The 15,011-nt window shown below is 38.3% G+C and overlaps 1 protein-coding gene across 1 annotated transcript in view; it reads left to right on the top strand.

Annotated features, from left to right (window-relative positions):
- TNRC6C (trinucleotide repeat containing adaptor 6C) overlaps positions 1-15,011 on the top strand; it is a 166,248-nt gene that overhangs the window by 131,446 nt on the left and 19,791 nt on the right. The window contains 3 exon segments of the mRNA XM_044001379.1: positions 7,584-7,687; positions 7,689-7,752; positions 12,905-13,096. Of these exon segments, the coding sequence (XP_043857314.1) occupies positions 7,584-7,687; positions 7,689-7,752; positions 12,905-13,096 (360 nt within the window).

Below are 15,011 nucleotides of genomic sequence, written 5' to 3'. Positions count from 1 at the left end.
GTAAGAAAGCCATTGAACTAATAAATAAAACTAGGAACTGGTTTTGTGGAAAATAAAATAAACCATTGGTTAATTTGATTTTTTAAAAGAACGAAGAAAACCAAATTACTGTTAAAAAATATAAAGGGTGAATTCACCACCAATAAAAATTAAATTAAAGCAATTATTGGGAACTATTTTGCCAAATTGTGTGCCAATAAATCCAACAATTTAAGTGAAATGGATGAATATTTACACAAATATAAATTGCCCAGAATAACAGAAGAAGTAGAATACTTAAATAACCCTCTCTTAGAAAAAGAAATTGAATAAGCCCTTGATAAAATCCCTAGGACCAGATGGATTCTACCAAACATTTCAAAAACAGTTAATTCCAGTACTGTATAAACTATTTGGAAAAATAGGCAAAGAAGGATTCCCTTTAAATTTAAGGATTCCCTTTAAATTTAAATTTAAATTTTTTATGATACGAATATGGTGCTGATACCTAAATTAAGAAGAGCAAAAACAGAGAAAGAAAACTATAAACCAATTTCCTAATGAATATTAATGCAAAAATTTTAAATAAAATACTAGCAAGAAAATTACAGCAATATAACACAAAGATCATACACTTTAAGCAGATGGGATTTATACTAGGAATGCAGGGCTGGTTCAGTATTAGGAAAACTATTAGCATAATTGACCATATCAATAACAAAAACAATAGAAACCATGTAATTACCTCAATAGATGCAGAAAAAAAACTTTTGACAAAATACAACGCCCATTCCTGTTTAAAACACTGGAAAGCATAGGAATAAATGGAGCTTTTTTTTTTTTTCAGGGCAATGAGGGTTAAGTAACTTACCTAGGGTTACACAGCTAGTAAGTGTTAAGTGTCTGAGGTCAGGTCCTCCTGAATCCAGAGCTGGTGCTTTATCCACTGCACCACCTAGCTGCCCTAAAATATTTGTTAACATGCTATTTTCTTTTTCATTTCCTTTCTTTCTTTCTTTTTTTTGCGGGGCAGTGAGGGTTAAGTGACATGGCCCAGGGTCACACAGCTAGTAAGTGTCAAGTGTCTTTGAACTCGGGTCCTCCTGAATCCAGGGCCAGTACATTTTCCACTGTGCCACCTAGCTGCCCTTAAATGGAGCTTTCTTAAAATAAGTAGTATCTATCTAAAACAAAAAATAAATATTAACTGACCAGAGCAGTTTCCATTGAGTAGTAAAGACAGAAACTATCTATATTGGACATATAGGGAAAAGAAGAAAATGGTGACAGTAAGTAGAAACAGTTTTTTTCTAGATTTGGACTGCAAAAGGGAGAAGAGATAGAGGATAGGTCAAGTGAAAAGGTTTTATAAGGATAGGAGGTGATACTGACAAATCTTCAAGAGAAAAGCCAATAGATAAAGAGAAATTGAAGTTGAGTTTAAAAGAGATTCTCGGGGGCAGCTAAGTAGCGCGGTGGATAAAGCACCGGCCCTGGATTCAGGAGAACCTGAGTTCAAATCTGGCCTCAGACACTTGACACTTACTAGCTGTGTGACCCTGAGCAAGTCACTTAACCCCCATTGCTCCGCCAAAAAAAAAAGAAAAGAAAAAGAAACAATCCTAGCTTCAAAGGAGCAAGCTTCCAGAAGAGAAAGGAAGAAATGAGATCAGAGATACAATTACAAGGGTTGGTATTGACAAAAAGATCCACCTCGAGACTAGAGTAAAGATGGAAAAAATGGGAGAAAATTTGAGGTGATTTTAGGTGTAAAATTGGTATGAAAAAGGAGTCTCAAATTTTTTCAGTAAAGTATGAGGTGAGCTCTTCTGCAGAGAGGGAGAGTTCATGCCCTTTCCTTAGGATCTGAGGATCACATGGGGCAGCTAGGTGGCACAGTGGATAAAAGCACTGGTCTTGGATTCAGGAGGACCTGAGTTCAAATCCAGCCTCAGACACTTGACACTTACAAGCTGTGTGACCCTGGGCAAGTCACTTAACTCCAATGGCCTGACCTAAAAAAAAAAGAAAGAAAGAAAAAAGAAACTAAGTCTGGGATAATTTTAGAACCTTCTTATTTGCAAGGACTCACTAAAAACTCTCTTTTTTAGCTATCCTAGTTCATAGGTTTTTCTCTTGTTTTAAACTCAAATCAGATAGTTTCCACATCAAACTGGTATGACTTGTCGGTTGCATAAAATTAACATGTTTATCTTGTATTCCTTTGCTAATAACATAGCTTTGGCAAAGGCCAAGGCTCAGGTCAGGAATGTTGATATCCAGTCTCTGGGGTCCCTTCTCTTCCTCTTGTCTAAGATTCTGACAGCCAGTAGAACTGAACATACTTTTTGCCAGGGCACTGGGCAAATTAGGTCAAAGCTGAAAATTGCACTGTGGTTTGTTAACCCACACCCAGCCCCTCTCTCCCCACCTCCACCTCCCCAGACCAGTTTTTCCTATTGTTCATCATTTCACATTGTCTGAAACAAATCATCAACTCAAAGTTTTGTTTTAGGTTGTTGATAATTGTTTGCTTTTTTGAATGCTTGTATTATTGTACGCATTTGTTTAAAATCAAACAAATTGTCATACGTAGCTCATAAATATTCTTTTGATTTGATTTTATTGCTTTTAAACAGACTTAGACTGCTTGCCTATTATGAATCCAGACAGCTTGTCTAAGGTCTTTAGGGACTGAAAGTCTTTAGAGTACTGTTGGCCTGCTGGTAGTAATCAATCCCAAGTGTTTAATCCCTTTTGGGAGCCTCATACTTCTTTGAGACATTTTAAAGTTAATCTATTTATCCTAATGAGGGATGGTTTGAACATTGAGTAAGATTCCCTTTGTGATTCAAGGAGCCTTGGAAAGATTAGGGGGCCCTGTGTTTTGCAGAGACCGAAAGGAACTTTCCACAATCAGACCTGGTTTGTGCACATGAGTCCACAGGAGCCCTTCATGGGCAAATGGAGGGAGTCAATGTTGTAGCACTTAGTACCTGGCAAAGCCCAGAATAGATGAGCAGTGAGAAAATGCCAAATCCCCCAACCTCTTACCAGTGGTGCTTGCTATATAAGCACTAAGCCAAATTTGATTGGTTTCTCACCTGAAGAATGAAAGAGAATGACTGTTAGTCACCCTCAGGTCCTTAAACTCTTTTGGTAGAGTGCCAAGTATTCTGAGAGTCCTGTAGGGACAAGACTTTCCCTTCAGAGGAGTGAGGGCTGATTTTCTTTTCCTATAATTAGGTTGGGGGATGTTTTTGTAAGCCTAAGACAACTGGTAACCTGTGGGACTTTGTAAATATTATGTTTTAATGTTTAAGTTGTATTCACTATGTATTTGGAGTATCGTGAGAAAATGTTAGTTTTCACAGTTCATTTGAACTGTGCCACAAGGACTATTCTGAGCTTTAGTATAAAACACTAGAAAAGGAACCTCCCCAAGTCACTAAATAACTGCTCAGAATTTGGGATGGACTTTGCCAAAAAGTATTCCAGTTGATTTGCTAGACACATTCTCTCTCCTTACACACCCCCTTCCTCTCCTCTCTGTTCTCCATCGATCACTTCCCCCACCCATGTAATTGTAATTAGAAAAACTAGACTAGTAAGAGAAAACACATCTAGCCAAGGAGTAATAATACCCATTAAAAAAGGCAGCTTCGGGGTAGCTAGGTGGTGCAGTAGATAGAGCACTGGCCCTGGATATTAGGAGGACCTGAGTTCAAATCCAGCCTCAGACATTTAACCTTACTAGCTGTGTGCCCCTGGACAAGTCACTTAACCCCAGCTTCACTAAATCTGATCCTTAGAAGGAAGGGCGGCCATGAGCTCAACAAAACACCAACCCTCAAAGTTCAAAACAGATACACACTTTTGGGAAACATCTTGAGGAATCTATCTATAAGCATGTGTTAAAAAAAAACCAAACAAAAACAAAAAAATGGCAGTGAGGTGGTGCAGTGGATACAGCACCAGCCCTGGATTCAGGAGGACTGGAGTTCAAATCTGGCCTCAGACACTTGACACTTACTAGCTGTGTGACTCTGGGCAAGTCACTTAACCCTCACTGCCCTGCAAAAAACAAACAAAACAAAAAACTAATTAAGTCTGGCTAATTGTTTAAGGGAAACACGACATTGGGGGCTTTTGAGGAGTAGTTCTAGCTCACTTGTTGCCCCCCTGGGGATTTCCATGAGGACAAAAATGAGAGATTTTATGAATGCTTTGCTAAAATCTAGGTATACTAAATATATAGCATTTCTATCATTTACTAGTTTTGTAATCCTGAAAAAAAATAAAATAATAGTAGTCTAGCATTAAAGGCCATGGACTTCAGTGTCAGAGGAGCTGGATGACTTGTGATAAGTCAGTTACCCTCTCTGAGCCTCAGTTTCTATATCTCTAAAATGAGGGAAGTAAACTGGACACTAATGCTCTGAATCTTTTTTTAATCCTACTTAATAGATGAGCTTAGTGTTTATGGAAGTAGCACCACACAGTACTCTCTACACCTGCACCACACAGCACTAAATTGGAGTCAGAGGACCTGGGTTCAGATTCTGGTTTTGCTGTTTACCGCCTGTGTGATCTTTAGATCATTTGATTTCTTTGGGCTTCAATTTGTTTCCCTCATAAAAATGAAGGAAAATTTTATTCTGAGAGACTGAGTGGGAAGAATAGAAAGTAAACAGACTCTAGAGCAGGAAGACTGATTCTACTCCTTATTCCCCAGATACCTTGGGCAAGTCCCATAACCTCTCTTACCTCAGTTTCCTCCAGTTAAATGAAGGAATTGGACTAGATTAAGGGCTTTTTGTGTATGTCATGGACCTCTATGGCAGTCATCAGTGAAGCCTATGGCTTTTAATTTTTAATGCTTTTTAATGAACAAAATATGGAGGAATTATTTTTAAACCAATTGTGTTATAATAGAGTTATTAAAATCTTTTCTAAAAACAAATTCAGGGCTGGGCTGGGCTGGGCTGGGCTGGACCCCAGGCCCCCTAGATCTCGAAATTGTACAATATGGTCTGCTATAAAACATAAATCTTCCAGCTGAAAAAACAACACCAACAAATTCAGGGAATCCCAGGTTAAAAACCACACATCTAGATGATGTCTAGGCACCCTTCTAGCTCTATATGCTGCAATCTCTGGTGTGATAGAACTCTAAGTGTAGTAAGGGAGTATTTCTGGTAGTGGAGATCAGAAGGCACTTCTGTGAAGATGACGTTTAGAGCTGGCCCTTAGCAAAAAAGGAGAAGCAGTCAGACAGAACTGGAGGAAGAAGGACATTCTTTTTCTTTTCTTTTCTTTTCTTTTCTTTTTTTTCAGGGCAATGAGGGTTAAGTGACTTGCCCAGGGTCACACAGCTAGTAAGTGTCAAGTGTCTGAGGCTGGATTTGAACTCAGGTCCTCCTGAATCCAGGGCCGGTGCTTTATCCACTGAGCCACCTAGCTGCCCCAGAAGGACATTCTTAATGAAGAGAATAACACAGACAGAACCAGAGAAAAGAAAAATGCAAGAAACAATTCAAGGAACAATATGTAGTTTTGTATCAAACAACACCAAAACATAATCGTACCTTCATTTACAGTCTTGTCTTCCTTCCTTTGCTTCATTGGAAGGTTATTTTCTGTATCATAGAGGTAAGGGCCTGAAGAATAGTTAGTTGACTGTGCCAATTTTAAAGATCAACCTATATAGTTTGAGACTAAAGAGTTCATAGCAATAATCAGTCTGATCCTTTCAGTTATAGTTTAGGAAACAGATCCAGAAGTGAAATGACTTCCATAGGGGCAGGCACACAGCAATGTAGGGACAGAGTTGGGTCTCCAAATTCCTAATCTAGTTTCTCTTTCTAACACACCATGTTGCCTGTTTCCTTAAATTCTTGTCCTCAGTCTTTGGCAAACAGATTTATTCTTTAAAATTAGAGCCTACTTAACAGGACAGTCCATGACTTTAGCTCTTAAAGAATAGTGTTCTGCCTGGAATTTGTATATTATTTATGCATCTTATCTACATGTGTTATTTCTTAAAAACTATTGCTTAGGGACAGCTAGATAGCGCAGTGGTTAAAGCACGGGCCTTGGATTCAGGAGTACCTGAGTTCAATCCGGCCTCGGACACTTGACACTTACTAGCTGTGTGACCCTGGGCAAGTCACTTAACCCCCATTGCCTGCAAAAAACAAACAAACAAAAATACTATTGCTTATACTCAGACTGCTGTGAATATTTGCTCTTGCAATTTTACAATTCTTCTCAATTTGACATCTGCCCCTATGTCCTAGAAGCTAGTTGAGTGAGTAAATGAATAAATGAATGAAAAAGCATGTATTTAATACTTATTATGTGCAAAGCACTGTTCTAAACAAAGTAGGATATTCTCTGCTTTAAGAAGTTCACATTCTAAAGGTGAAGGCAACAGATATATGAGATTTCAAAGCTGCAAGTCAGATGTCAAGGAAGAGGAAGAGAATAAATATTTTAATTTGCCAGGCACTATGCTAAGCACTTTTACAAATATTTCACTTGATCCTCACAACAACATTGTAAGGTAGGTGCTATTTTTATCCCCATCTTACAGTTAAGGAAACTGAGGCAAACAAGGGTTAAGTGACTTAACCTGACTCCCAGAGCTAGGAAGTGTTTGTGACCAGATTTGAACTCAGGTCTTATTCATTCCAGTATCACTTTGCCACCAGCTACTTCCTAAAAGGTCCATGATCCTTAGGATACTAGGGCTAAGCAAATGACAATACAATACCTTTAATGTAATGTTCCTCTGATAAAATCATATAAATTTCTGGTATTGGACCATTTGACAATGTGAATGAGTTTGGTGGCAAGAACCTTCATTTCTAGGGTGCAAGTACCATCATTTCTAACTTTCCTCATGAAAGCACTTACAAGTCAAATCTCCACAAGGCTAGCTTCCCAGGATGATGGCTATGTGGGCCTTACACTGTCACTCTAGGGCTTTTAGGCTTACCTGCATTTTGGTGGCAGAAGGTCAGCACTTGGTATTGATGTTTGTGAGGCACTTGGACCCACATCCTGAATGATTTCTCTCTTCAAGTGATGGTAGCATGACCAGTGGTCTGAGGAGCACTGCTATTCCACAAGGCTATTAGGTTCAGAGTCCTGGGTTGTCTACATCCAGACTCAACAGAGGCGGGTTATTTGACTTGGCTGTCACAAGTTGTTTCTTATTCAGAGTACTTCGCTGTTTCAACTAGACTAGGTTGCCTGCCCATTAGGTGGCAGTTGGTCAGGAAAGCTGTCTCTACCGAAGTTGCTTTCCTGGATACAGCCATAATAGCCAGCCACCTGTAGGTGACTAGCACAATTCCATTCCATCTTAGAATTTTACATTTTCAGTATTTGTTGAATGTTGAAAGAATGGACAAATTAACTAATCCCATTAAGTGAAGCTACAGGTAAAATTTGGTATTCCTTGTCTAATTTCTTTTTTTATCAATTAGAGATTTGAATTGAAACCATGAAGTATCCCATCCCAAAATTTAAAGTAAAACTAAAATTCAAACTCAGAATTTCTCTTTATAGGAGATATTTATAATACATTTTCTTTACAGCTGGACTTGAACCCAACATGAATGTAAACAGCATGGACATTACTGGTGGTTAATCAGTGAAGGACACTTCTCAGTCTCAGTCTCGCCTTCCTCAGTGGACACACCCCCAATTCAATGGATAATTTATCCAGTGCTGCTTCTCCACTTGATCAGAACCCTAGCAAGCATGGTATGTTTCATTAGAAATGTATGTGATTTTTATTACTGTTGTAATATATGCCTCCAAAAAATTGTACCTCAGTGCTTTATCATGACATGGAGGTAACCTGAGTTTTCAAAGGCTATGTCAGAAGAGCATAAGCTCACACTGGTTGTACCCTCTTGGGAAGGTTTCCAGGGACTGTCCAAGCAACAAATCAAACCCACTGTGCAATGACCAGCCTTACAAAGTAAGTACACAAAGGCGCATCACCAGAAGGCTGGCCACTTGGTGATGAATTCTTTGGCCATGACCACCCAAGAAATGAAGAAAAATACAAAATAGTCCTCAGTCTTGTACAATCACAGTGATGGTGGCAGAAAGAAAGGTGCTAAGAATCACAGTTTTTAGCTGTCTCTAAGCTTTAATTTGATTATTACTCTAAATGTGAGATCCTTTGTCCAGTAATCAGTCAGGAATGGACATTTGACTATAAGAAACTGAATCATATCAATCTTGATGTTCTCACCATAAGCAAAAACCAGAGGAAATAAAGATGTTATGGCTTAAATGGAAGGGGAGCTTACAGGTTCTCTTTGGAAAGGCACATAAGAAATTGACATAGAAGGTGTGCAGTGGATAAAGTACCGGCCCTGGGTTCAAATCCAGCCTCAGACACTTAACACTTACTAGCTGTGTGACCCTGGGCAAGTCACTTAACCCTCATTGCCCTGCACAAAAAAAAAAAAAAGGAAAAAAAGAAATTGACAGGGGACAGCTAGGTAGCGCAGTGGATAAAGCACTGGCCTTGGATTCAGGAAGACCTGAGTTCAAATCCAGCCTCAGACACTTGACACTTAACTAGTGGTGTGACCCTGGGCAAGTCACTTAACCCTCATTGCCCTGCAAAAACAAAAGAAATTGACAATGTGGATTTTATTACACACCCAAAAGCAGCAAGAAACATATTTCATGATACTTCTTGGCTTTCAGTGTTCATAATTAGCATTTGCAAAAAGACCGCTATGAAAATAATTGCAATTTATGAATCAACATCCTTTGGAAAGAATGAAGAGTAAAGTTATTCCACAAAGAATTTAGTGGCTCATTTAGAGCCTGAAAATTAAATCAACATACATATTACATTGATGCTTTATGGCTTCAATGTAAGGATGGTAAAATAAGCGTGTGTGTGTGTGTGTGTGTGTGTGTGTGTGTGTGTGTGTGTGTGTGTGTAAGAGAAAACATGAATCTGGAATAATGAATGAAAGAGAAGGCAAAGCTTTATCAACCACAAAGAAACCTCATGCCTACATGTTAAAAATCTTTTCTTCAAGAAAAGAACCAGTAGATAGTAGACATGGTAAGCACCAAATAACAGGGGGAAAATGATTATGTATTTACGGACAGGAAATGAGGAAAGGGAGATTTTCTAAACATAAGGCACAGGCTGAATGAAAGCATAGGTATATATGAATATAGTCCTTATCCTGTACTTTGACTAAGTAAGTGTCAGTGGGACAGAAGAAAGAACAGATGAGAAAAATGTTCAAGAGTTGGAATTTTTACTGGTCTGGGACTACAGATTCAGAGGCAAGCCCTCACTACCCTCTCTTATTCAACTCCCTGAAACTGTAAGCAATCCAATATAGGTTTTACATGTGCAGTCATGTATAACATTTCCATGTTAGTCCTTTTGTGGAAGAAAATTCAAACTAAAAAAAAAAAATTGAAAAATATACTTCAGTCTGTAAGCTGATGCCAACAGTTCTTTCAATGGAAGCGGATAGCATTTTTCATCATGCTGGTTGCAACAAGCCCCTGAACATTGCAAGGCCTCCTGAAAGAGACACATAACTGTTTGCTACAAACTAAAAAGCAATATTACCCAGATTTGATTTTGACATGCAGTCTTTTTAAATGAACAAGATTTAAATGAGTTTATAGTGTATGTATATGAATTACAGTAAAAATGGATAACAAGCTGAGACTTGAATTAAATAGGAAAAGGATAACAAGTTGGATTGCCTCTAAGAAATTGCAAAGCTCCTTTAACAACTCCAGACTTCTCCCAGGAATACAGGCTCATCCCAGTAATCTAATGGTAGCATTCCATGGCTTTGAAATAATGAAACACAACGATTTCCACAGGATTAAAAATAAGTATCACTTGAAGAAAAGAGTATGATAGATGTTATATGCAGGCCGGAACAAATTTAGAATTTAAAAGAAGGACTGGACTAAAGGATGTCATCAAAAAAAGATGATGGACTAGTCATATGACAAGAGCTTTATTAGTGAGAGATTAATATACAGTTTGTGTGCTCCACTGATATCTTCATAATTTTTTTAAAAAAGCAATAAAGGCCTTTATTTGCCACCCTCTGTGACACATTTAGAGTAGCTAGGTGGTTCAGTGGATAGAGTGATGACCCTAGAGTCAAGAGGACCTTAATACAAATCTGGCCTAAGACACTTAGTAGCTGTGTGATGCTGGGCAATCACTGAACCCTGTTTGCCTCAGTTTCCTCATCTATAAAATGAGCTGGAGAAGAAAATGGCAAACCATTCTGGTATCTTTGCCAGGAAAACCCTCAGTTGGGTCACAAAGAGTCAGACATGACTGAAAAACAACTGGACAAGTAACACATTTAAGGGAAGACATAGATAGATGAACTGTACAAGATGGGCGGGCAAGACTATTGCTATGGTTGGAATTACATAGATACTTGCATAGATACTTACTGAGGCATGGAAATAACACTTTTTAGAAATATTTCAACCCAAAACAGCTAAAAAATACAACTTGGAGTGCTTCAGTTATTTTTTTAAATCACTTTCCCAAAACACCTGATTGATTGCTCAGTCATGCTTGATTGTCATTATGACATGTCATTAAAGAAGGGCCAAGTTTCAGCCTCGGATTTCTCCCACCATGCCTGCTCTCCTATATACATGCTGCCAAGCAAAGCTGGAGAAAGTGACGAAACTATGCTGACTGCATCCTCAGTACATCATATTACATAATCTGAAATGGACCCACACTGGAGCAAGTCAATCCTTTCACACCTCCCTAATGGACTCATTATCCAGCTCACCACAATAGCTTTTCCACACCTTTTCATCCCTCCCTGAACTTCCTATAGTTGTTCCTCCCCCACCCTCTTAGATGAGAACCTTATCTCATATTTTACTGAAAAAAAAAAAACGATTGAGCCCATTCACCTAGAGGTTCCTCCTCATCTCACATCATTCAGAAGCCTGCCACTTTTCTCCTCCACCCCTAAAGAAGAAGCCCTTCTCCTTGCTGGAACAACCCCTTTTCACCCATAAATAATCTCATTCCCTCCCAACTTCTCTAGCAGATTGCCCTCTCTCTCATCCCCACTCTCTCATTTACCTCAGTCTCTCCTTGTCTACTGGCTGCTTCCCAGCTGTTCACAAACATGCTTGTGTCTCCCCATCCTAAAAAATTTTTTGCTTGATCCATCCATCCATATCTCTCTTCCCTTTTGTGGCTAAAGATCTTAGGTTATCTACAGTTGATATCTCCACTTGATTTCTTCTCATGCTGTCTTCTTAACTCTACAGCCTTGCAAGTCCTCACCCTACTGATCTCTCTGCAGCCTTTGACACTATCCTTCACTCCTCTTTTTCTTGGTAATCTTTTCTCTAGGTTTCCATGACACTGTTTTCTCCTGGTTCTCTACCTACCTGTCTAACTAATCCTCAGTCTCCTTTGCTCTATTTTCATCCAAGTCATTTCCACTAATGGTGGGAGCTCTCTGGGCATTCTTTTCTTCTCCCTCCATACTATTTCACTTGGTAATCTCAGCAGATCCCTCGGATTTAATTATCATCTCTATGCTAATGATTCTTAGATCTGTTTATCTAGCCATAACCTCTCAGCTGACCTCCAGATTTTGATTTCAGGCTGCCTCTTGGGTATTTCAAATTGAGTATCTCATAGAAGTCTTACTCACAATGTCCAAAACTGATCTCACTATCTTTTCCCCAAAACCCTCCCCTCTTTTGAACTTCCCTATTACTATCAAGTGTACCAGCATCCTTCTAATGACCTGACTGAGATATCATCCTCAACTCCTCACTCTCACCCTGCGTATCTGAACAGTTTCTAAGTCCTGTTGATTTTACCTTTGTGACATCTCTCCTATATGCCTCCTTCTCTCCTCTGACATTGCTACTACCCTAGTGCAGGCCTTCGTCACTTCATGCCTGAACTACTGCAGTAGCCTCTTGATTGGCCTCCCTGTCTCATCTCTCCATACTACAATACATCTTCCACTCAGCTGTTAAATTGATCTTCCTAAACTTCAGGTTTGACTGTTACCTCTACTCTATTCAATAAACTCAACTGGATTAATGAATGGAATGGAATAAACATTTATAAAGCACCTACTATATGCTAGGCACTGAGCTAAGCACTTTACAGATATTTCATTTGATACCCTGTGAGGTAGGTGCTAATATTTTCCCCATTTTACAGTTGACAGAACTAAGACAGCTGTTAAGTGACTTGCCCCCAGGAAGCATCCAGGCCAGATTTGAGTTCAGGTCTTCCTGACTCGAGGTCCAGTGGCATACTGTACCACCTAGCTGTCACCAGGGGCTCACTGTCATCTCCAGGATCAAATATAAATCCCCTGTTTGCTATTTCTTTTACCTTTTACCCTACCACATGGTCTGCAATCCAGTTATACTGGCCTCTTTGTTATTCCTTGTGTAAGACTCCATGCATTTTTAGTGGATATCCCCATGCTTAAAATTCTCTCCCTCCTCACCTCTACCTCCTAGATTCCCTTGCATCCTTCAAGTTCCAGCTTAAATCCCATCTTCTCTAAGAAATCTTTCCTGATTTTCCTTAATACTGATGTCTTCCCATTATTATCACCCACTTATCTTTGTTTATATATAACTGTTTCATGTTATCTTACTTATTAAACTTTTCCTTTTCTTAGTATCCCGTATACTTAGCACAGTACTTTGTACATAGTAGAAGCTTAATAAATGCTTATTGGCTTAGCTTTACAATAAACAATAATTAATCAGTGTAATTATGAAAGAACAAAATTCTAAATCAGAGACCTCATTATAGGCTTTGGGGTTTACCACTTATATAGCATGTTTTATTTGGTTCTTCTGCTTTTGTTTCTCACTACAGGTGCTATCCCTGGAGGCTTAAGCATTGGGCCTCCGGGTAAGTCCTCCATTGATGACTCTTATGGCCGGTATGATTTAATCCAAAACAGCGAATCACCAGCCAGCCCTCCTGTAGCCGTTCCCCACAGCTGGTCACGTGCCAAATCTGATAATGATAAAATCTCAAATGGTTCCAGCATTAACTGGCCACCAGGTAAAATCATCATTTTTCTGCAGTTCACACAGATAGGACCTAATAAGAAGCAACATAAAGTAGAGATTAGAGAAGACCTATATTCATGTCCTACCTCTGACATATACTAACTTGATTACAATAGCTAAATCACTGTCCCTGAGTGCCCCTAGCTCAGCGATATCAAACTCAGAGCCCTTGGGCCCCATGTGGCTACAAACCTCCTGAGTGTGCCTGAACCAGATTAAAATATCATTTGGGAATGTCTAACAAAATAAAAACACAATATAATATAAATAATGTTAATTTGTGATTTTCTAAGTCAGTATGGTCAGACAGGGATTTGTTTCTTTTTGAGTTTGACATCACTGCCCCAGCTAACTATGACTATAAATTACAAATTAATTGCCTGTCTACATCAGTGAAGATGGATTCAATACCAAGAGTCCTCTATACCAATGAAATCACAGGTCTTAACCCCCCCCCCAAAAAAAAGGCCCAGAGGAGATTGTTTTAGAACAAAGAGAAATCAAGTACTAAACTAATGTAACTTTCTGTAAACATTAATATTCTATTCTATTAGCTTTTTGAGTTTTCATGGGAATTTCTTAGTTACATTTTGAGACTATAAGCTTTTCTTTGTCCTCTTTGGTTAATACTATAATAAGTCACTTTTACTAAGAGTCAGTGTATCAGATGTCATTAGTAAAAATCAACAAAGCTCATGAAAATGTATATTCTGTCCACTATATGTGATTCTTATTTAAGACTGCTGTAAGCTATTATCTATGAGACAAATTTTAGTTATTTCCATAGGATTCATTGGTTCATTGGAAGATTCTGAAATGCACCAAAAAAACAGATCAGTAGCTATGAAAAATTGTTTTAATTAAAACATACTAGACAAATAAGGCACCAAAAGGAGTCATCTGCAGCAATCAAGAATTTGATAAACTCAGGGCTACATATAACTGGAGGAAGGATTTCCCATTCACCAATAACATCTGGGAAAACTAGAAAGCAATTTTACAGAAATTAAACTTAGGCTAGTATCTTGTGTGGTATATTTTTACTACACCTAAATAGAAAAGGTCTCATCAGAAAAAACAATTAAAGAACTATGGAAGGAGGTATCTTTAACAATTATAACTAGGGGAATTTTTTTTATGCCGTGAGAGTTAAAAGTGATCATAAAAGATCATTTTAATTAGATAAAATGAAAAAAAAATTGCATAAACAAAACCAGCGCAGCTAAGAAGAGAAACTGTTGAGTGAAGTTAAAATGTTCCTATCAAGTTTCTTAGGTAAATCAGATATTCCAGATACATAGAGAACTGATTAAATATAGACATATGAACAAGGGCCATTCCTCAGTAGATAAGTAGTCAAATTTCATGAATACAGTTTTCTAATGAAAAATTGCATTCAACAATCATGAAAAAATGTTCCAAATCACTAATGATAAGAGAAATTAAAATAGTGGAGATGTCACTTCATACCATGAAAGTAGCAAAGATGATATAGGAATAGTATTGTAATGACAGTGGAAAAACAGGCCCACCTGTGGGTGAAACTCAGAATTGTGGTGCAACCATTCTGAAAAACAATTTAGTCATTTCAAGAAAAGTCACTGAACTTGATATATCCTTTGACCTGGTGATCCCATGACGGGAATAGATACCTAAATAGCCATAGAAGCCTTGGTAGCAAAAACCTGAAAGCAGAGTTTTCTCATTGATTGGAGGATTGCTGAACCAATTATGGTATTGTGAATGGAATGGAATACTATTGTGCCATAAGAAACGATGGATATGAGGAATTCAGAAAAACATGAGAAAAACTCGAATGAACAGATGTAGAGTAAGCAGAATCAGAACAGTGGTATATGCAGTGATTACAATAATGTAAATAAAAATTCTAATGACCAATCTCAATT

This window comes from Dromiciops gliroides, chromosome 4 (genome assembly GCF_019393635.1).
Source record: "Dromiciops gliroides isolate mDroGli1 chromosome 4, mDroGli1.pri, whole genome shotgun sequence".
NCBI lineage: Eukaryota > Metazoa > Chordata > Mammalia > Microbiotheria > Microbiotheriidae > Dromiciops > Dromiciops gliroides.
The sequence above is the reverse complement of the archived record's forward strand: the minus strand, read 5'-3'. Positions and strand labels throughout refer to the sequence as shown.